Raw genomic sequence first — 22,776 nt, 5'->3', positions numbered from 1 at the left:
ATTACAATTATAGCCATGGGTCGGTGAGTACGGCACAGTACTCGTTGCAAAACCGCTGCATGCTCATGACATGTTGCATGAAGCTAACAGTGGCTGCACACTAGGGGGAGCGAATTAAACTGCAACACAAATAAGCGGTCCCTGTGGGTTGAGTATTGAAGCTAACAAGGCCATCAGGGGCGTTGCTGCACCTCCTTCAGAGGAGGGGAGAGATGTAATGAAGTCATTGAGGGCCACTCCAAGTGAACAAGCTGGGGCAGGAAAACACTGGGACCATTAACCCTCATCCTTCACATTTACTACAGAGGCAGGTGTTTAGTTGCTTGGGCAGGTGTTTAGTTGCTTGGGCAGGTGTTTAGTTGCTTGGGCCCAATAATAAAATTATTATTTACTCTGCTATAATGCTAATGCTACTCATATACTGCTTACACTGCACTACTTATATTATACTGCACTACTTACTGCTCATATATTGCACTACCTGTAAATACTGTTCATTGCACTTTCTGCTATTTTGCACTTCTGGTTAGACGCTAACTGCATTTCGTTGTCTCTGTACTTGTACTCTGCACAATGACAATAAAGTTGAATCTAATCTAATCTAATCTAATCTAGTAAAGTAAAGTTAAGAGCAGTAGCAGCTTCAGCTGGAGTAACACCCCAGTTGTTGATGGCTTTACTGTGGCCACAAGTCTAGTCTGTGCATGCCTCAGATAACACTTCAGGATGGACAGATTGACCCTCCGAAGTCCAGGTTTCATTTGACTGGTGCAGATTGGTTACCCAAGGGACCATCCTGACAGTGGTTTGAAAAGCATGTCTCAGAGCTCCTACTTCTAAAGGCATTATTCACAGCTCTTTAAATAATGTAACTCCTCAAGTGCCAACAGGTGAGAGGGTTCAGTTCTATATCAACGTTTTCACTTACGGCCTACTTTCACGTTTTCACTTGCTAGACCTCAGCAATTACACTAAAGAGGTCCAATCCATCATATCTGGCACCTGGTTGATTCAATTATCCCCTGTTACCAGTCCAACTGCAGACCCCGCGCTTTCAGCTCCTCATAAATCGCAGAAGAGAAATTACAAAATTATAATACAAAAAAAAGTGATTGCCCGTTTGCTGGCTTTCAACAGGGGAAGATCGGGTCGATAAAACTCGCAAATGAATGAGTCAGGGAGACAGAGCCGGGAGGACGATAGGAATGGTGATAATTATGGAGATGGTGTTGGAATCACTACAAAGCATGCCTTGGGTAATTTGCATGGAAAGCGCAAATTTGAAACTGATATCAATTATTTATTGTGGACATATTATGTTGATGAAAAGCTGGTGGTTTTGGGAGGTAGTGGTTCCAGTCTTTTTGTACTATACACCCCTGCCCCCCCCCTCTCTCTCTCTCTCTCTCTCTCTCTCTCTCTCTCTCTCTCACTCTCTCTCTCATTCTCTCTCTCTCTCTCGCACTTGAGCTAGGTCCTCTTGCCCCCGTTGTCATGTCGACATGTCAAGTGAGGCAGGTCGGAGTGACAGACAGAGGAAGCCCCCACTTATCCCAATGATGACAGAATAATAGAGGAATTCCCCAGTATCTCTATCTGCCTGCTGTGCCCAAGGAGCAGCTCCATATTCGCTGTCACAAAATCTCAGCTAGACATTTTTCCCGAAAAAACACAGAGAGAAAGTAGTTGGGTCATCATGCCAGTGGGCCTCAGCATCCATAGAGTGCACTCATTGTATTACGAATGTGACATTCTGGAACTGCTGGAGGAGAGTGCAATGAAAAAAAAAAAAACTGATGGATATAATTGCATCCCCACCACCCAGCACACAACCGTTTGTTCACACACATTTAGAAACACACAACACACAAGACACAGAACCACACAGATACAGAACCACACAGATACAGAACCACACAGATACAGAACCACAAGACACAAACACACACACACACACACACACACACACACACACACACACACCTCCAGAGTAATGGGGCTGATTTTGGTCTGAGCCTTCACTGATTTGGGCCACTTGATGTGGGATTAGCTGTGACCCTGATGAGTCAGTGGAGGACTCCTGAAGAAAGAGAGAAGACAGAGTGCCATACCCCCTTTATGGATTAGACTAATCGCCCTGCCACTGCCAGGCGAGCCACAGAAAGCAAAGCTCTCCAATTCCACTGCAGCATCCGCCAGGACAATGGTGCACCCTCTTTCCCTCTGTTCTTCTCTCTACATCACTTGTTCCTCAACCTCCTTTGTGTCTGTCTCTAGCCCCGTTTACAGAGACATGTCCCAGTAATTTACCGCTACCGTTGTCTGTTGTCTGTGTAAACTGACCTGCGGTGGTGCATACCGCTAAATATTTTACCTGTGGCAGACCTAGTCATGGTCCCGTTAAAAAGCACACATGGGGGGGGGGGCGCTTATCGGCGTAGCACACTAATTCGCATACCACATCATCGCAAGGTTCCTGGTTCGATTCCGACAGTCGCCATATCTTGCATATCATCCCTCCTCTCTCTCACCCATCATTCTGTGTCAATCACTACTGTCTCTATCACAATAAAGCAGAAGTGCCCTAAAAGCAGTTATCAGGGTTTTGCGAAAATTGAGCTGATATATTGCCTTTCAACCCTACTTTCAGACGTATGATGCCCACTTGAGAGCACCAGTCAGACAGATTGTTTGCGTCACAACCAGGAAACATGAAGTGCTTCTGTGTCTGTGGCTGTCCATCGAACTGTCTGTGTCCCCTTTTCCCTCTCTCACCCCCGCTCTCTCGTAATGAATCAGGGCATCTCAGCTGAGAAGCCGGAGGGAGAGGGACACTCAACGCCCCCAGTCCTCCATCTACTCCTCCTTCTCTACCCGTCCTCCCGTCCTCCCCTCGGGCCGTACCAGAGGCTTGACCACCGAGAAATGTATCCTGAAATAGGAAGGGCGAGTCGGGGTCAGAAGCAATTCCAATCTGCTTGGTAAATCTAGGGACGTCAATGGATGCTCTAGAAACAGGAGCCGCGGGACCTAAACTGCCCTTTGCTAGTTTGCTAGATGGAATCATCTTCCTTATGTAACCCCAAGTGTAACGGTTTTCAATACATTTTCACGTCAACCAACTTTACACAGATGAAATCACTGCTCCATCCCTCCCCCGCAGTGTCGAGTGATATCTGCTCTCTAGTTTTCTCCTATCTTGTCTCATCTCTCATTCCCTCACTCACTGGGCAGAAGTCTCTCCTGTTTTAAAGACCCAGGCATCAAGCCGGGATCCTCAGGCAAAGCCTGTCCATCCTTACAGCCCAGTGCTCTTCGCAGTTCTGCAAACGAGCTGAGGCCAGGTAATTCCCATAATTCCCAGCGACCGGGATACAGCTGACTGATCTTTGGCTCTCCTGCCCCACCCTCCACCCCCCTCCATCCTTGCTGCGGGGGCTTTACTCCCGGCTTACTGTACTGCCAGGATCAGACTGCCACTTTCCCATCGGCCAGGAGTCTTTGCCAGTCTTTTCTCTTTAATCCATGTCTTTGATTGAAGAGACTATCTTATCTCTCTTTCATGCATCACAAAAAACTCAACTGCACAGAAACACAACCATCAGCAGGACTGACCGACTTTAATTTCACAGCTTTTTTATCAACTCTATGTGTGTGTACTACATGCTACATGTGTGTCTGTAGATAAGTTAACAAAAGTAAGAAGTATAGGTAGACCTACCAAATACTTGTAGTGATTTTATTGATTTATATTTAGTTTATTAATTAATAAGTTATTAAAACTGGCCATTATGTTACCAAATCGGCAACAGAATGACTAAATCAAATCGGTAACAGAATTACTTAAATTGAATTGGCTACATTCACTTATTGTTCAGGTTGTACAGAACCTTCGGCTGTAGAACCCTTTTCACAGATGGTTCAATATGGAACACAAAAGGGTTCTACATGGAACTTAAAGGAGTTCCAAAAGGTTTCTTCCACAGAGACAGCCGAAAAACTGTGGGAAATCATACAGTAGTAGTTAGGACTGCATCAACATCCTTACCAAGCACTGCATCAACAACCTCATCTCATGCTCCAATAATTGGAGACTTCATTGTTGTCGAGTACAGTGGGCAAAGCAAAGCCAGCAAATCACACAAATATGGTGCACAAGTAACTTCAATTGAGAATGATGACATACATGGTACACTTCTACAAAAGGACATCAAAGGATTTATCTCCATCATTAGAGAGTGCACTGGCACATGGTGTGATTCTTAGGATCCTTTGGACCTTAGGACTGGTTGCAGACAACAAAGAAGTTTTTAATTTTGCAGAGGCCATCTCTGAGCCAAACTAGGAGCAGATTGGGTGTCTCTGTATGTGTCACACATGACATAGGCCTACTTGTATTTTATGTTTTCAAAAATATTTTTTTGGAGGGGCCAATTTTCTTTTCTTTTTAAAAAAAATATATGTTTTAGGGCATTTCTGCTTCATTGGGATAGAGACAGTAGAGATTGACAGGAAGGATGGGTGAGAGAGAGGAGGAATGACATGCAAGATATTACGAGGGTCGGAATCGAACCAGGAACCTTGCAATTATGTGGTATGCGCATTAGTGTGCTACGCCACTAAGCGCCCAGGCTATTTTCTTTTGGTATAATGAAGAAAAAGACACTGAAACGCACAAATGTCACATTAAGTTTCAAAGGCAGATTTATGTTTGTTGTGTTTTGTGAGCTTTTATCAATTTCCCCTTTTAATGTTATATATAAGTTGATCAAATAATACATGATTACCTATATTTTCAAACTCAAGGTATCATATGATAGCTAACACCTCACCCTTTCTGCAGACATTTTTTAATTTAATTTGGAGGGGATATTTAACTTTTGGGGAAATGTGGTTGCATAAAGTAGTCCTTGTGCATAGAGTTGTACGGTTTGTTAAACTTTGCCATCAAGTGTTTTTGTTCAACATACGTTTGAAAAAAAGTGGAAAAATCGAATTCTGTTACCGTGGCATTGCCCACATATCTTATGCGTGTGTGGGGGGGTAGCGGTGCGCGTGCACGTGCACGTATACCAAAAGAAAACGCGACCACCTACCCTCCTCTCTCAGCCACTGACAGAATTAAGTTTCCTATTAATCTAAAACTGACTCCCGACAGCGAAAGAGGGAGGAGTGGGAGTAGGAGGGGGATGGAATGGTCTTATCTAGCAGTAATGGGAAGGGGTGCCAATAAGCCTCAGTGATTCCACCTTCCACTGTGTGGGTCTGGACCCATCCACTCTAAATTCAGCTCCAACACTCACATCACAAGCCAAAAAACAAAAGATAGTTTAATCTGTGGGGTGGCTATGCCAAGACTGTCAGCTATGCCCAGACTTAAAACAGATCATTTTGCTTTGATGTGTTGGCACTGTAAAACAATGACTTTTGCACAACAACCAAATCACACACCAGCAGAGGACTCACACAAATACCATCAGATCCTGTTACAATAGCGGGGTAGTGTCTCTTTTTCTCGTTTTTTCCCCTGGTTGGATCAGATGATGGTGAATGAACATGGGGAGCATCACATGTGATTAGTCACATGTGTCATCTTCGCGATTGTTACAGCAGAAACACAGTACGTTCTCTCCCCATCACCACTAACCCACAATCAAAGATCTCCTTGAAAAGGCTGTTGACCAAAAACCAACTGCATGAAAGAAATTCCACAGCTACTTACAGCCCACCATCATCATGGCCACGGAAAAGATCTTCTCCCCGTCCGTGGTAGGGGCGATGTTGCCAAACCCAATGGTGGTGAGGCTGGTCATGGTGAAGTAGAGAGACGTGATGTACAGAGAGTCTTTACCAGGGCCGCCCTCCCACCGGCCAGAGCCGCTGGCGTTGAAACGGTACGGCGAGCCGATGTTGATGGCCAACTGGAAGAGCCAGCTGTCCTCCTTGATGCTGTTGGTGGCCTCATCTATGACCTCGTAGTCTCCAATGCTGTACCAGATGCAGGCCAGCCAGTGGGCCACCAGACCGAAAACACACACCAGTAAGACCAGGACAGCAGCTCCGTACTCCAGGTAGTGGTCCAATTTACGGGCCACCCTGCCCAGACGCAGCAGACGCACCACCTTCAGAGAGCTGAAGAGACTGCTGATTCCCTGTGGGCGGACACAGAGAGAGGCAGGGGGACATGGTTGGGGGAAAGGTTAGTCAGGGTTCTGAAAGACAGTGAAGTGAGAAACGGCAGGTTCAAATGTTTCGTTCCAGGAGTGAAACCTCTCACGTCAGAATTATATAACCCACATCTGAATACATGCGGGGTACCAACAGATGGTGTAACTTTGAGTGGATCAGTGGTTCTGGTGAGGATAAACGAAGTCAACATTGCAACTCTTACACCGGCAGAGCCTATGCAGAACGCAACGTTTTATACAGAACAGAACAGTTCTGGAAATAGAGAGCTCCATTTCACAACACAAACATTCCGTTCTGTCTCTCAGAGTCTAACAGATTCTTTTGTACAGCATTCACTGTCGTGTGCCCTCTGATGTAACTGACACATGTTCTCCAAAGGGCTTCGGCTTTGTCTCTATCATAATACGACTTTCCCAAACGCAGCGCACAAGAGTAATCGGCTGAGAGAAAAAAGGGGGAAAACAAACATAAGGATTCATCTAAAAGGCAACAAAAAGAGAGGGAGAAGCCTGGCGGCATTCAGACTCCGCTATTTACTTGATGTCTGCTAACACTGAATCTGAGAGTGGGAGTGGAGTCCCATAAGGTAACAACATTGAAGATAGTTAAATGTTTACAAACATAAGTCTCGATTAAAGCCGTTTTTTGTTTTTTTTCTCGTTTGGAGTAACGGCAACATGAGAGCACTTAAAATGCAGGACATTTTTTTTCCCGACGCTGTATCTACTGATGTTTCTTTAAAAGGAGTCAGAGGACGACACTTAGCTGTGGACAGTTTTTGACTACCACAACACCATCGCCTCAGTCCTTCTCTCTTCATCCACAGCATCAAAGGCCTCCCCAGAGACCCAAGCACACGGCTCATATGTAAATGCTCCTCCTTTATTGCCCCTCATTTATCCACATGAGAGAAGCTCACAGGGTGTGGGGAAATAACAACACATCATAATCATGGTATAATCGCTTGTAAGCACCTGTTTATCGAAGCACAGCTTTGTCAGGAAATGTGTTACGGCTTGGGGAAGGAAGTGTGAGAAATGGAGAGAGGGGGACACCATACTAACAATGGCAAGAGTCAATAAATTGAATTCAAGCATTTATAAAGAATGTAGACTGCAGTTGATCAAACTGATAGCATATTGCTACAATGATTCTTTTGTGTATGTGTTTAATGCCTTCATTTGAAGGGCTGAAGAAAAGGAAGAGAATAGGCCTACGTGATTGTGAAGCAAGCAGTAATCAGCCACAACCTTGATGAAACAAGCCAATAGCACACACTAAGAGGAGTGGAGTGATGCGTTCACTAGGTAACACTTTTCTTTCTCCCCCGGAGGAAAGACTCTATCCATTTGTTTTCCTCTCCCTCCGCCTCCCCATTCTAACAGCCTGAGACCTAATGCTAACCCAGACCCCCACCGCGCAGGATCCCCTGGGTCTGTCAGCTTGTTTTGTCGTTCAGAGCGCCATGCATGCCACACAAAAAGGTCATGTTGGATTAGCCAGCGCTGGTGTGGCCCCTGCAGACAGGAAACGTGCGTCTGTGTGCACCTCCAGGGCCCTCGGTGACAGCAGGTAGCTGCACAGGCTACAGGGGGTGCCCCCCCCCCCCCCCCAACACTTTAGGGGTGCCTTGGAAGACAGCGAAGAAGACTAGTGAAAATGTTACATCGCCTTGTTCGCACAACAATCATGGCTGATCCGGTCTGACTCGGTGTGTGAAACATCTGCATGCCGCATCACCTCCATGTTTGTGTTATATAACCTCATCAAACAGTCCTCACAATAGCTTACATTACAAGGACTTAGGGTGAGATCACAATGTGCTGCGTTTTGCATAATATATTTGCATAGTGCCTGGATGTTATTCACACATTTTCCATAAAGCAATAATGCTCAAAAGGAAGAAAAAAAAACAACAACATTTCAAATCTACCTCTTTAGAAAGAAAGAAAAGATCAACTCTAAGCTGTGTGTTCTGAAAAGACACAAAGTTGTTGATTTCCTATCAGCCCCTCACTATTGCTCCTGTCTTGCTGCCTCTGTGAGATCCCAGCAGAATCCATTAAAAACCATCAGGCACAATCAAAAAGAGCACAGTGGGCCACACAGATCTGACGTCATATACAGCAGGAGTCTATTCACCTATCCTCACCAGCAATCCAACACCTAATTTCCACAGAGCTTCACCTAACAGCAGAGAGCCAGGATCTCTATCCACCTGGGTTGATAAGCCATCAATACGGTGGGACAATCGTTCACCTCGCTGTTCCATAACCGAGCAAACAGAACACCATTCACCTGTCTATAAAGCTGAAATAAATGCTCACAGGGAACCAGTGCAGACAGAGACACAATCATTTTGGTACACACCTGCTCCAATCCACCCTCACTTATGTCCTGTTCTCAAAACATGATTGATTGGCTGTGGGAGGCCTGGGGTTGGACGTAGAGAAAGCAGTGAAACCTTTTGTAGGTTAGCCCCTTTGTTCAGTTTGAAATCAAATTAATTCAGGACTTGGTCAAATGGAAAATCACTTTTTATGTGATTGGCTTTAGGGTGTAGGCTTATTGATAATCGATTTGCTTGAAGGACTGAAAATCCTTTTGAACTAGTCAGCCGGAATGGCTGTGAAGGAACTCAGAGCAGAACTGAGTAGCATCCTAACCGAAGCCGCCTACAACTGTCCTCAGAAACAGACACTCAGCATCCCGTCAGCAATACTGTGAGCAATAATGTGCCACCTTTGTTTTTACAGAATTCAAAACACATCTCAATAGACCCAACCCTTTCCCCAGGCCCACTGACCGTACCTCATCCACGTTCTCAAAGGCGTTGATGATGTCGTAGGGCAAACAGGACAGCAGGTCGATGACGAACCAGGTCTTCAAGTAGTTCATGCGGATGAGCTTTGGGTCGGAGATGACCTCGCCGCCGGGTCCCACAAAGGTGGTGTGGAAGTTGAGCACGATGTCCACCAGGAAGATGACGTCCACCACGCTGTCCAGCACCAGCCACACGATGTTGTTCTGCTTGGTCTTGAAGGAGACGTTGTAGGGCACCATGATGGCCGTGTAGAAGGTGAGGACGAGGATGACCCAGTCCCAGGTGGTCTTGAAGGTGCAGTAGTGGAGGATGATGTGGGGAGGGGTTTTGGGAGCTTCCTGCTTGTACTGAGGGAGGATGTCAGAGCCCAGCTGTAGAACCTGCGAACAACAGAGAGAGGAAGGATGGGAGAGAGAGAGAGAGAGAGAGAGAGAGAGAGAGAGAGAGAGAGAGAGAGAGAGAGAGGGGTGAAGAGGGTTGAAGAGAGAGAAACAGAAAGAAAGCAGGAGATGAGAGATGAGAAGGAATAGAGATATGGAAAAAAACAACAGTGAAAACAGAGAGAGAGAGAGAGAGAGAGAGAGAGAGAGAGAGAGAGAGAGAGGACAGACAACTTTCATTTTCAGATCAGATAATTTTCATTTTCATCTTCAAGTCAGATTAGTGATAAAAGGACATGCTGCTTTTCTTGTACTTGGGAACAATCTCCCTTAACAGTAGGTCTGGCAGGGGATGGGGCTGTAACTACACAGAGTTAAGAACACAAGGCTGGGTGCTCACTGAAGAATAACACAAAGCTCCTTAACAGCAGCTGTGGTTCTCATCAAATACTCATCATCAGATCTGCCAATCAAACAGGCCTTGGTCAGGACCGGTACAGCGGCACAAATTGAGAACGCCAATTAGGAGCCCGCCCATTCTCTAAGATATAGCAGCACATCTGACACTCTACATTCTCTGTAGAAGACGTCAGCAGCGCTTCTCAGGGCATGGAACAGATGGATCACTGCATAATCTATTAAATGTTCCGGAGATATTACAAAACCTTGTAATATCTAATGCTGGGGTGTGAAATGTGGGTGGATATAAAACTTTCACTCTCTATCGGAAAGGAGTAGAACAGAAACAAGCATCCAAACACAACAACTACCTTTGAATGAAGCAACAATAAGTAAGACTATATGCTTTATGATGAAAAGATATTCACTTCCCTAAACTACCTTAGACAGGACAGGGGACAAGTTATCATCACTGAGATACGGTAATGTCACAAAGGCCTATCCTAAAACCAGTTGTGTGAATCTCCAGCAAGTATTGCAAGTGAAAGTGCCGATGGCACCCTGCTTCTGTCTCTCTACCCAGCATGAAATATTAATGACACCCGCAGCCCACAAGAGCGCAACGTTCCCGGGAAGAGTGCACCACTCATTGTGTCACCTGCAGTGTTCCAAGGAAGTTGGTGTGTGTGTGTGTGTGTGTGTGTGTGTGTGTGTGTGTGTGTGTGTGTGTGTGTGTGTGTGTGTGTGTGTGTGTGTGTGTGTGTGTGTGGACCTGGGGGTATTGGTGTGTTTGTGTGTGTGTGTGCATGGACCTGGGGCTATTGGCATGTGTGTGCATGTGTGCATGTGTGTGTGTGTGTGTGTGTGTGTGTGTGTATGTGTGTGTGTGTGTGTGTGTTTACAGTACTCACCTCTGCCAGACGGGACTGTTTATGGCTGACCTCAGGCTTGTTGCTCATAGGAGTGAGCTGCTGTGGCTGCTGTGGTGTGCGATTATTGGTCAGGGCTCGAGTCAGCCGTGCGAACTTGGTCCAGCCTGCTGAGATAGAAATATTGAAATACAGTATTTACCACAGCTTGACCCAAGGGAGAGAGTGTGTAAACAAATATACATTGGGGAAATCCAAAAAGCTTGAGCTGATTTAAAAATCACTTCACATGAGCATAATTTGAAGGGTAGAAGCTTGTTGTGAAATAAACAGGTATGGACAGATCACATCTCAAGTCACTGTTCGGCAGTAAAACCACCAAACCCAGAGCCATCAACATGGACCCAAAGTCCTACTCTCATCCACTCTGCAAAGGAAATAATAATAATAATAATAGTGTAATGACTAAAGTACTGTACTGTGCACGAAGAATAAGAACTGCTTGAGGGTGAAAGTGTAGTAAAAAGGCCACAGTCATGACCACAGTCATGATCGACCAAACCCTTTCGTGTGCTATTACCCAACACAAAAAGTGGGCTTTAAAATAGCCTTTAGCCAAAGGGTCTCTATCCTCAGATCCATTTTTAAGCCTCACAATGGCAGGCTACAGATACACACAGGCTGGCACTGTATGCTCTTACACCGATGCTACTCAATTGACCTTCCCCTTAAAGAGAAGTGTGTTACCAGTTGTGTAACTGATTGTGAGTCCCCAGGGTTGAGTAGCACTCCACAGTGACTATAGTCTCTACTGTAATGGCCCAGCAGCCTCGGAAGACAGGCTGTAGCATACATGGGGAGGGGTCACATGGGGAGGGGTCCCCCTTTTCAATCATAAACCCTGCCACACATCCACCACGGATGATGATGTATTTGAGGGTCCTATGGGGCCAAGACAGACATGATCTTATCTGGTTGATCATCACCAGATGCAATCAACAAACCCCTCAACGGGCCTTAAACAATGGATTACTGTCTTTGCATCAGAAGGTGCTCAACGGCCAACAATGTGTTTTTTTTATACTGCTTGCAACTGATGTATCTTTATCCACAATGTTTTAGATTGTAATCACTTAGTGTTTGATATCATCCATATGAAACAAAGACTTTGGCAATAACTGCATACACGCAATATGCCCATGAGACACATTTTAGTAATTATATATTCATTCCTGGACTAACTGCATTTACAGCAGTAACGGTGAGATTTACTCTCACCCACTCACGACTGTGGCTGGGACCTGACTGCAGGAGAAAGGCATAAAGAGCTTTTACTCAACATTAACAATCTCTCAGGTTGAAAATGGTGGAAGTTTGTAGGGGCCATTGTTGAAGAGGTTTTGCCTATACTCTGTTCAAAAGAGCCCCTGAAAGGGGGTTCTGAGATCATCCCATCCAGGATGAGTATCCAGCTGAGGACGAACGCAGCTCTCTACCCAGGAGAGACCCAACTATGGGGGCGTCAGCACAACAAGCTCTACAACTTAAGAGATCTACAACTTAAGACATCTACAACTTAAGACATCCACATCTTAAGACATATAATCTCTTTCTTCCTCCATGAACTATTATGGCACTGCCATCTTTCTCCAAACCATTACAATTACAATTGATTCAATTATGGATGACGACATCTTTATTAATCTTTGCCTTTTCATTGTGTGTTTATTAACATACACAATACAATTCCATCTTTATAAAAAAAGTGTTGTTTTCTCTTGCTTTGACAAACGCTGGCTCTATAAACAATTAAAGTTAAACTTATTAGGATATTTGATAGACATAAAATACCCTTCAGGTTATTGATAGGAGACTGACTGTTGAAGTGATTATTCTGTAAAGAAACACAATTCTTAGTGGTGCCTCAAGGTAAGTACAATATTCGTTTGAAACAGTATCCAAATTAATAATTCCATGTAATTAATTATCAACAGTATTTAGGTATATTTGCTACAAGGCTAATTAACATACTGTACACTGTGGGATGGTAGCCCTCAGGAACACAACAATGCATAAGCAACGAGACCAGGACAAAAACACAATGAAAGCAAAATATAAAATATAACACTGAAAATAACACAGACACACAACCAGAACTAACCGTATTATATAATTTCAGTGATCAATTGGGGCGATCTGGGATTCAAACAACAACAAAGCGGTCACCCTGCTACTCTTTTTGGTAAACAGCTGGGGGGGTGAAGTGGGAGATATGTAAACAGATTCATAGACGGAGCTATTGATGCAAGGCATGACCGTCTATGAGATAAAAAAAAAAAAGGCCGTACAGTGTTTGTTTACAATTACATTGTTTACAAACGATGGAGTAAACAATCTCATATTAGGGTTAATATATTCAGTTTCAGCTGAAATTGAAAGCAAGCATGGACAGACACGTGTGGTAAAAACGATCAGTCCAAGTGGTATCTCTCCCACTCTGATCTGAATGCTTTCTGAAGTGTGGAGCCGCAGGAGCTGCTTGAGCCATAAGCATGAGGAGTTGGTCCTGTAGCGCTCCGTAGAGCATTCAGCCCCCCCCCCCCCCCCCCCACACACACACACACACACACACACACGCCCCTCAGCATCATACATGTATCTGCATTCCCTTAACTAACACTCCCACTACAATGCTCTGGGTCGACTGCTAATCACTGAAGCCTTAACAAGGACTGGACACTGGCATACAGCAGTTGACCCACGGTACAGTATATACTGGTTGACTGGTTGAGGAATGAATGGAAAGTCCAAACAACAGACATCACTGGAGCAAAATGTGGTCAGAGTAGCATGGGTTTATGGTATGGTTGTCAAAGGCAACCAGATTAAGAAAACCTTAAGGAAATGACCAGACAACCATTGTGCATAAAAACGCAGTAAAACCCCAGTAAAACCCCATTGCGTAAATCATACGTCATATCTAAATCATGTGACCCTCGTCTTCCCAGTGGGTCTCTGAAACGGCATTGGGGGAAGCTGTGGGGGCGGTGGTCCCAACCCGTGGGTGGGCAGGATCCTTGTCAAAGGGCAAACACGCCCGCTTAGTGCTGCCAAGAACAGAGCCCAGGGCAAAGACCTGACAATGTACATCAGTCACGTAGGAGAAGAGTACAACAACCACATATTCAGTGATTGCTGACCACATCAAAGCCTTGTCAAATACAAGCTGAGCGCTCAAGACCTTTTCATTTCTAGTAATTCAGACGGCTCCTTCACAGCAAGCCAACAGTCACAGTTCAACTCCACATCTGCATGGGAGAAAGCAACAGGAGTCCTCCTCAGGATCCTCACCCTTGGTGGTCTCGTCCTCGATGGGCTGCTTGAAGACTGTGATGTCTTTGAAGGTGCAGAGGAACAGCACCACCTTGTCATTTTCGTTCCTGATGGGGGCCACCTGCATGTAGAACCACACTGGAGACCCTGCAGATGACATGGACAATATTCACTATAGCAGCCAGTGTTTTTTGACATGACATTTGACAAGTGTTTTCTGACATTTGTCCTTTGGGCACTGCATCAGTTTTACAATGTCATCCGGTAACTGGTAGCCTTCCAGCCCAGGTCTAGATGATAATTACAGTACTGTACCGTCAAATGCGATAAAGATTCACAATAGAGAAACCATAGAGACTCATCTGTCAAAATGTGACATTCTGAGGCAATGAAAAGATCATTAGGTAAAACATTTTGAGTACTTACTGTTCTTCCTGTACAACAGGACCTCGAAGCAGTTGGACTCATAATTATCAAAGGTCTGTCTGACTTTGTCTATTGTCTTCTTGTCTGTCAGCTCTCCGTACATAAAACTGGAAGAAAAGATTTTTTTTTAAAAACCATTCATTTCCCAAAAGGATTGTTCATCTGATCCCTATCCTATGTAAAAGCTCATAACATGAGACATTACAGACATTTATGACAGCTTTATAAATAAATGATCAAGCTCAAAGTCTGCACTACAAATAGGCTTTGGCTGCTCTACCTCATATGGAGTCTATATAGTGCCAGAGCAATCAGAACATGACTGCTGTGGCACACCTGCTCAAGTGACTCCTGAGCTTAGCACACAGTACAACCCTAAGCAGGGCAGACATAGTCTCAGGTTAAGTCTCGAGGCTGCTACTCGCTCATAGCAGGTGTAAACGGAAGCCTTTAGGCCTTGGCTTAGCAAGCCCTCTGCCCTGGGTGACGTCCAAGAAACCAACAGTGAAAAGCCCTTTAGAGTCATATTTTAAACATTTGACTGACAGACACCCAGACGGCCTCACACTGGGGCAGACTGGTTGGTTCCCCTTGGCAACAGTAATTGGATCCATTTGAAAGTCTTTCTGAGCAGCAGGCAGGCACTCATTGAGTACAAGTGAAACGCCAGATGCTGGGGATTTTTCAGTGTGACTTTGCGACGATACTTCGATAATATGTTAAGTGGCTCAAGCGATAAACTGACTTGACGACCATGGAACCACTTTCGAGATTGTTCCAGTAAAATCATTAAGGAAAACAACTTCACAGCTTTACCTGCAAGTGCTGCTTTTCTGCATAACCTCAGCCCTGTGGAAGCCAGACAGCTTGCAGAATCCGTCATTACTGTAGACTACAGGCCACTCCACAATCTGGGCGTTTCCCAGGAGGAAGCTGGTCTCTTAGGTAGGGCAGAGAGGAGAGGTCAGATCACATACACAGATGTGTGGAGGGGAGTTCTATACAATTACAGCACAACAGTCAGTAGCGTGTTCTATGTCAGCAGCAAAAAACACGGATCAAGCTAAAGAGAGGCCATTTATAATAGCATATATTGATTAACTCTACTCCCAAGTCCATGCCAGTCTCTGTACAAGGTATTCCATAACACAGTGTTTTACAGAGCAATGATAAAAAAAACTAAACATTTCTGCCATTGTTGATAGCCATTGTCAGATCATCCAAACCTTTGGGAAAAAATTAATACAATGATAATAATTTCAATTATGTTAATTTTTAATGATAAACAAAATAAACCTTTCAGCCTGACTGCCTAGTAGGCCTACTTCTAATGCAGTGATACTACATAATAGAATTGATGGTCAATTTGCTTTAAGTATGAAGCAACCACTTCATGCTGCAATACAACATAGTCATGTTGCTTATTAAGTCTGGTTGCTTCAAAACGATGTAATAAAGAAAAGTATAGTTTAATATCGATATTTGATATTTATGCCTTTTTGTATACATTACAACTAGTCAAATGGAAAGTACCCCAATAATTTGTCTTGCATGATCATGACATAAACTTTGCAAACAGATTATTAGCTGCACACCAAACCAAAGCTAAGTCGTAGGGAAGATGTTATGTAAAACCGTGTGTCGAAGCAAATTAGCAAAAATGTATATAAATAATAAATAAAGGGAAATAATTATCCAAACAATATGTAGCTTTCTATTAGCATAACGCAGCAACCTCACGGACAGGTACATACCACTTGAGCGCCTGACAATGTTTTCCAAAAAAGTATTCTGCGGTGCCACAAGCCCTCTCTTTCCCCCGGGCATTCTGCGGACAGGCAGTGGTGGTCAGAGTCGTGGACGACTGTGATGCTGGTTGTCAGAAGACGGTAGTGTGGGTGGGTATCAGCCGGTGGGATGGAGAAGCTCATGGTAACACTGCGCTTTGGTTGCTCGGAGCGCACTGTGGCACAAGAGCGCGCCTCCGAAGCGCTGCATTCTGCAGGCTCCCGGAGTCTGAGAACGCATGCGTATCACCACACAAATGCTCCTGTCAGGAGGTGGGGGGTCTCCGCGGTTTCCCCATGCAAGCAGAGGAATGAGGCATGAACTACAGACACGCTTTATGGCACACCTCTTTAATAACTGGATGTGTCGGTTCTGAATGTACATCTTTACAAACCGTTACTGCAGCGTATACACCAATAAATATGTCCCATAGACTAAGGGAAAGGTAGATACTTGATAAGAGGATATAATAATAACCTGTATGTTAATGACTTCATGCATTATAAATAACCCCAATATAACATTAACTGAGTAGGCAATGAGCATTTAATTGGTGACTCATCATCGGGAAATGCTGAAAACACATCACACGTCTCGCTCCCCAATGAATGCTAATTACCTTGACTGCATGGGTTAATAGGACCCAAGATAATTGAATCTCAAATGGAGCAACGTAACAACGGCAACCGGTGTTCCATGTAGGTCCCGCGCCACACGGTCTGTCACATTTGTGATTGTCAGTGTGGCAATGTTTTTTTTTTTTTAACGTTTTATTTATTATTTCGTGCCAATGCGCAGTTTATTTACAAGCCAGTGTAGCTGTATTATTAAAGCTAATGCCTATCTTCGTGGGGTTTCTTTGTATAGACTCATCATAGGAACTTGGGTCATACTTGGGATAGTCCACTCCAAAATCAGACATTACTGATTTCAAAATCAGACAGGTGGTCTAATGAGGTGGAGATGAATCCACATCCCACGACATGTGTTGTACTGATCCACTATAGGCCTACGCTTGTACTGATCCACTATAGGCCTAAGCTTAAGGCAACATTCATTTCCCAATTGTATTGATTGTTGTAATTTGATGCATAATCTTTTTATTTGGGCATACAGCTGGATCTGCACCACCAATTAACGACATGGGACACTGACTCATCCGGACATTAGACTCATTTTGAGGTCTGTGAATATCTGACACTCTTTTATTTAGGAGTGGACTCTCCCTATAGCATAGTTATTGTGACCGACATTTTTTAATAAAAATAGCCCCCTCCCCCCCTGTGTTTGCCTGCCCTGTATATTCTCAATCTGTCACATAGACTGTCAGAAGCACTTCAGAGAAGGTATCAAAATAAATATGTGTGAGAAAGCGGTGAGAGTGTTTGCTCCGCCAAGTGTTCCCACAGGACGGCCTTAATTGGCCCACTTGCATCGCGGAGTATCAAACATATGTGACAGCGCAGGTTGGACAGCTGCCTTATGCGCTGTAATAGGCCCAGAATTCTGAGCAGGCAGACGAAAAAGACTAGTATGAGTGAAGCATTGATTTGCTGTAATAGACATTGCTCATAGTCTCGCTAAATCAGAGAGATGAGATTCTGGGTTCCAAGAAGTTTACTCATTACTGTACACAATTACTTACACATGTCCACTTTTGTCCACATGTCGAATCATGGATGGCTTCAATTTCCATTCACTTATGAGCCATTGCCATTTTACGGAAGAGGAGAAGGGGTCAATTCTGGTCCCCACAGATTCTCTATTGACTCAGCCACAATTATGTATTGGTCCTTTCCTGTAAAATGTCAATGAGCTTGGCTGATCAATTATTTTATGGATACACATATAATTTGACTTTCATCTCCTGATTTGGAAAAATACTTTGTTTTAAAGTTTATTTCCTGTGAATACTGGAAACACAGGCACATGTGTTGGACACTTAGGACAGCTCTGCAGGGATGTGATTACTGTAATCACTCTAATTACTGTGCCTCATCAACCAACAATTACGCCCAATCAGTATTCAGCAGGACTCTCATTGTTCATAAAGAACAGTAAAAAAAAAAAAAAAAAAAAAAAAATTAAAGTCCACTTACATCACCATCACAGTGAGGCAAGCACCAGTGTGTGTGCCTGACAAGTGTATTTATGGAAGAACACCATAGTCCTTAACAAGAGATGAGTTCAAATACTCATGACAGTACAAAGTGCCCTAGCTATAATGACGATAAGCGAAACAGGAAATAACTGCACATTGAGACATCAAATCAAACGTAGAGACCTATAGCACATTTCATACATCGATGCAATACAACTTTACAGGAAAAATAAATAAAAAACCGACTATACAGCAATGTGTTTTGAGGCACTTCTTTATATCAAGGATACAACATTTCCACTATTGCACTACGAAACTGTAAATGTCACAAAAAGATCAAAGAAAAAAAGTGGATGACATTGATGCCTCATTTGGGGGCTGGGGTATAAATATTGAACTTCCTCACTGATCAATGTAGCACATCTGGAGAAACATCCAATCTCTGTCTGCATTCCTCTGCATTGATCCGAGAATTAATTAGCTGAGGTTCCACGGTCCCCACTCTGGTCTGAAAGCAGGATCGGATATCAGAGCCCCTGCTGGTTCATTCTGTTGGAGTGCCAGCAGGTCCATCAACGCTCGAATAAAAAACGATTCAAGTGAGAAGTCAATGCCTAAAGTCTCAAGATGCAGAGGATTCCCTGAACACTACAGGTCAGAGGGTCGGAGGAGATGTGGTAAATAGATCTGGAATCGAGTCTGTGCAGATTGGCTATTCTCTCTGTAGTATTGCCATGCTTGTCCTCATGGGGCCTGGAGGAGCAACTAAATTCCTGTATTAGTCAATAGGAAATGTAATGCAGCACTAGGTATAGGGATGACCCATACCTAATACCTACATGTTTTGTTTTGTTTTGTTTTTTGTTGCAACGTGTATGAGGTCCAGACACCACAGCCAAGTACTGAATGGATGGTATCATACAGCAGTTCATGGCATTTCAAAAGCAATTCACTCTGTTTTAATTGCAAACTGCCTTTGACTATGACTATGATTGGATTACAAACGAGAATGTCCTAAGGACCAGCCAAATGATCTCACAGGAAGTGCTGGAGGTACTTGCCTCTTATCTTTTGTCTTCCTGTTAATGCTAATTACACTGCTCCCACTGTGTTTTTGTTCTTGCTTCCCATACCCAGTCTGAATACAGCACATAAAGCTTATTTTGGGGCCATAATTCAGCAACTAGTGAGTCAATCCCCAAACAAAAACACCCACACACCACAACATGGGGGCCAATGAAAATGTACCCCTCTGATGGTTCTATGGCTGCTAGGGAACAAGAATGTGATAAAAAAACAACGGCAAAGGCAAGATGTTCTAAGACGCAGTGTGGCACGTATTTCGTCACGTATTGCTGTCACACTGAGCCATCTGAGCATCAACCAACACAGCTATATAGGTTGATGTATTTTAGTGGGAGTTTTCAACCACTGGTTGGGATGGGGATGAGTCACAAGAACAAAACTACCCTGTTATGACATCCAGCACCTTGGTCGGACAGGGAGGGGGAGAGGGTTGAAGGAGCATTTTTACATTTCCTGATGGACTGTTTTGCAGCACGGTGCATTAAATACAGTTAAATATTTAGTTGCAGAACCAGTAAGGAATAGAAGTGGATGTTTCAAAGCCTCAGTGGCACGATGCCCTTCACTGGCGTGGTTACTACTTCTCAGTATGTCCTGGACCTGAACAAGAGCCAACTCCTCACAGTGCTTGAGGATCGTCCTTTCCTCCTCCGTCTTATACAGAGATAAACACAGATATTCATTATCATAGTAACCCCATTACCTTCTTGATGTAATGGCTAGCTGCATTTACAGTCACTGAAATAGACTTAACAAATAACTCAAAAGCTCTAAACACTCTTGATTCTGCCAGATCTACAGGTCTAATGTATAGGCTAATGTCGCTTTGGATAACAGTGTCAGCTGAATGGTACATATATATATATATAGGTTAGAAGTTAGAGTGTGGTGAAGGAAATAGCATCTTTGATTGTGGTCGCAGTCACACAAGTCAAAGTCAGGATCACTATGGCATTTCAGTAATCTCCCACCATAGTATGAACGTGGGAGTCTTGGCACAATTCAAAAGACTAAGACCTGTTTGATGACATTCCTACTGAAACCTACAAACCCAACAACACAGGCATGTCTGACGATCGAGCCAACAATGCCCAGAACCCAACCAAAGCCAGCAAGAGAGACAATAGACAAATCCAGGTATGAAACAGTACTAAAGACAAATGAGAATTTGTTATGGTAACAGGGAGACATTTATAAGACATTTATAACCCAATGACGCTGAGCTGTTGCACATCAAGGTTCCCCACAAGAGTAGGAGGGTTTGTTGTTTCTGTTCTCCGCACAAGCAACAAACTGACATGGACTTCCCTACCTACCTCATGGATACGCAGCAAGGAAGACATGTGTGGGCTAGTAGTTTCTCTGTTTTATTTATGGAAGACATGTGTGGGTCAGTAGTTTCTCTGTTTTATTTATGGAAGACATGTGTGGGTCAGTAGTTTCTCTGTTTTATTTATGGTAATCAAGTGGGCAGCTATTGCGCGTACATTACAATACTTATTTTCTTCATTGAGAAAACTTGGTTAAGGCTTTTATCTATTTTTCTAATGACTGTACAACTACATTTTACAATAAATGTTTGGTGCAACAAAAAAAAAGGAGTAATAATGCCTGTAATAATGCCTAGTAATTGTAGATTTAAATCTTGTCTGATATTCTCTCTAAATGTATCACTACAGGTGACAGAGATTAGCTGAAAACAATAAGGGATTCATGGGATTACGTGAGAATTGATCAATTACATATGGTGATTCTGCAGTGGAATTAAGAAGCTCTGACAGCGATGGAAAGATAGATCCATTCCTGACCTATCTTTCCATCGCTGTCAGAGCTTCTTAATTCTCACTTCTTAATCCTCACCGGTGAGAGGGAGGGGGCTGTGTTTGGGAGGACCAGAGAAAGAGAGAAGAGAAGAGGGAGAGAATGCCGGGGAGGAGACGATCAGAGGGATGCAGCAGACGTATACTGCAAGAGTGGAACAGAGGGGGGTGTCATTGTAAGCCCACCACCATATGCTCTTGGAACGATCAAGGAGCTTATTTTTTTATATTGTTTTTTTACCTCTAAGCACCCATGTTAGGTCCAGGACAGCCATTTTAAAACTTGCCCAGAGAAAGCATTCACTTGCTGAAAACATGTCTCTCTGAGTTTACCCCTTGCCTTTATACAGTATGTGCCCCATCCAGCTGCATCTGATCTCAAACTGAAGAGGCTACAGTGAGGTAGTTTACCCCATCCGCCTCAAACCCTGCCTAGGCTGGTGTATCGTCTTCCTGCATCCCCGCACAGCTCAGGGTACCATTGAACAGTAGTGAGTCTCCCCCTGCTGGTGATGATCGAGCGCTGCATTTGACTGCTTCTGTATTCTATAGTGTCCTACAGACACTGTATCAGAGTTCTAGTAAGGGCGTTGAGGCATGGATATGAGGAGTGAGCCGGGTGTAGAAGGCGAGCGAGGAGCAGATCTGTAATCTGAATTATCAGCACTATAATTAATTATGACAATGGCCTCAGCGTGTCACAGCCCTTACAGAGTTCAAGCCATGCGTGCACTCGAGGGTCGAGAACCAGAGAGGACATTCAGTAATTGCTTTGACGAAATAGAAAAAAAAGGTGGCCAAGTCTTTAAGAAGCTCTTTCCCGAAGTCTGGATTTCTGCCCGATGGATGATCCTAATGAGATAACACTCCCCCCCCCGCCCCCCCACCCCCCCTCTAATTGCCCTGCGACTGTCTCCCAGGGCATTACCTCGTCAGACCCAAAGAGTGGGAGAGGGGCTTTGACAACGCGTTGTCCCTGGTTATTAAGCCAAAACTGTCTTCTCTGTCTTCAACTGTCAAATCCTACTAGAATCCAGATAATTCCTGGTGGATTAGGCCAAAGGGTTTCAGTTCCGTTGTTGAACATGGTTAACATAGCAACACTGCCTGGGTAAAAAAGGTTCCCACTTAGAGCGGATCACAATCACAGTGTCAACAGTGTCGCTGGGCATTTCAGATATAACAGTCTATATTACAGCAACACTTCTCAGAAAAAAACTGTATCTCTACAACAGTCAAACAGCAAATACATTATTTTACACTATAGACTGATTGCTGTTTCATGACGCCATGTCAATTCAATTTAACTTGACCTACTGTACCTAGTGACGTAATCCTCCTCTTACCTGTAGTTGTACAACCTTCAGCACATGCCATTTCCTTGGTGATGAAAGTGGATGAAAAAAATACTACTTATTGGTTCAAGCACTACTCTGCTACAATTATGAAAAGCTATTATTCATTGTCCTGCCCAATATCTACCTACAATGACTAAGAGGGAAATATATGTCCTAAACTGTGCAGTAGCTAGCCCAAGAGAATATACTATTCTCTTCTACTC

General features: G+C 43.9%; 1 protein-coding gene across 1 annotated transcript in view; it reads right to left on the bottom strand.

Moving 5' to 3' along the window:
- Positions 1 to 16,247, bottom strand: part of kcnh5b (potassium voltage-gated channel, subfamily H (eag-related), member 5b) — a gene marked incomplete at both ends in the record, with an annotated part of 31,454 nt that extends 15,207 nt beyond the window's left edge. Inside the window, 7 exons of the mRNA XM_083683480.1 lie at positions 5,723 to 6,152; positions 9,001 to 9,393; positions 10,704 to 10,828; positions 14,013 to 14,141; positions 14,421 to 14,527; positions 15,237 to 15,360; positions 16,175 to 16,247. Of these exons, the coding sequence (XP_083539606.1) occupies positions 5,723 to 6,152; positions 9,001 to 9,393; positions 10,704 to 10,828; positions 14,013 to 14,141; positions 14,421 to 14,527; positions 15,237 to 15,360; positions 16,175 to 16,247 (1,381 nt within the window). The remainder of the gene's footprint in view (positions 1 to 5,722; positions 6,153 to 9,000; positions 9,394 to 10,703; positions 10,829 to 14,012; positions 14,142 to 14,420; positions 14,528 to 15,236; positions 15,361 to 16,174) is intronic.
- Positions 16,248 to 22,776: the final 6,529 nt, after the last annotated feature.

The sequence above is a fragment of the Argentina silus genome (genome assembly GCF_951799395.1).
Source record: "Argentina silus genome assembly, chromosome: 13".
NCBI lineage: Eukaryota > Metazoa > Chordata > Actinopteri > Argentiniformes > Argentinidae > Argentina > Argentina silus.
Note: the sequence above shows the minus strand (reverse complement) of the source record. Positions and strands in the feature narration are given on the sequence as shown.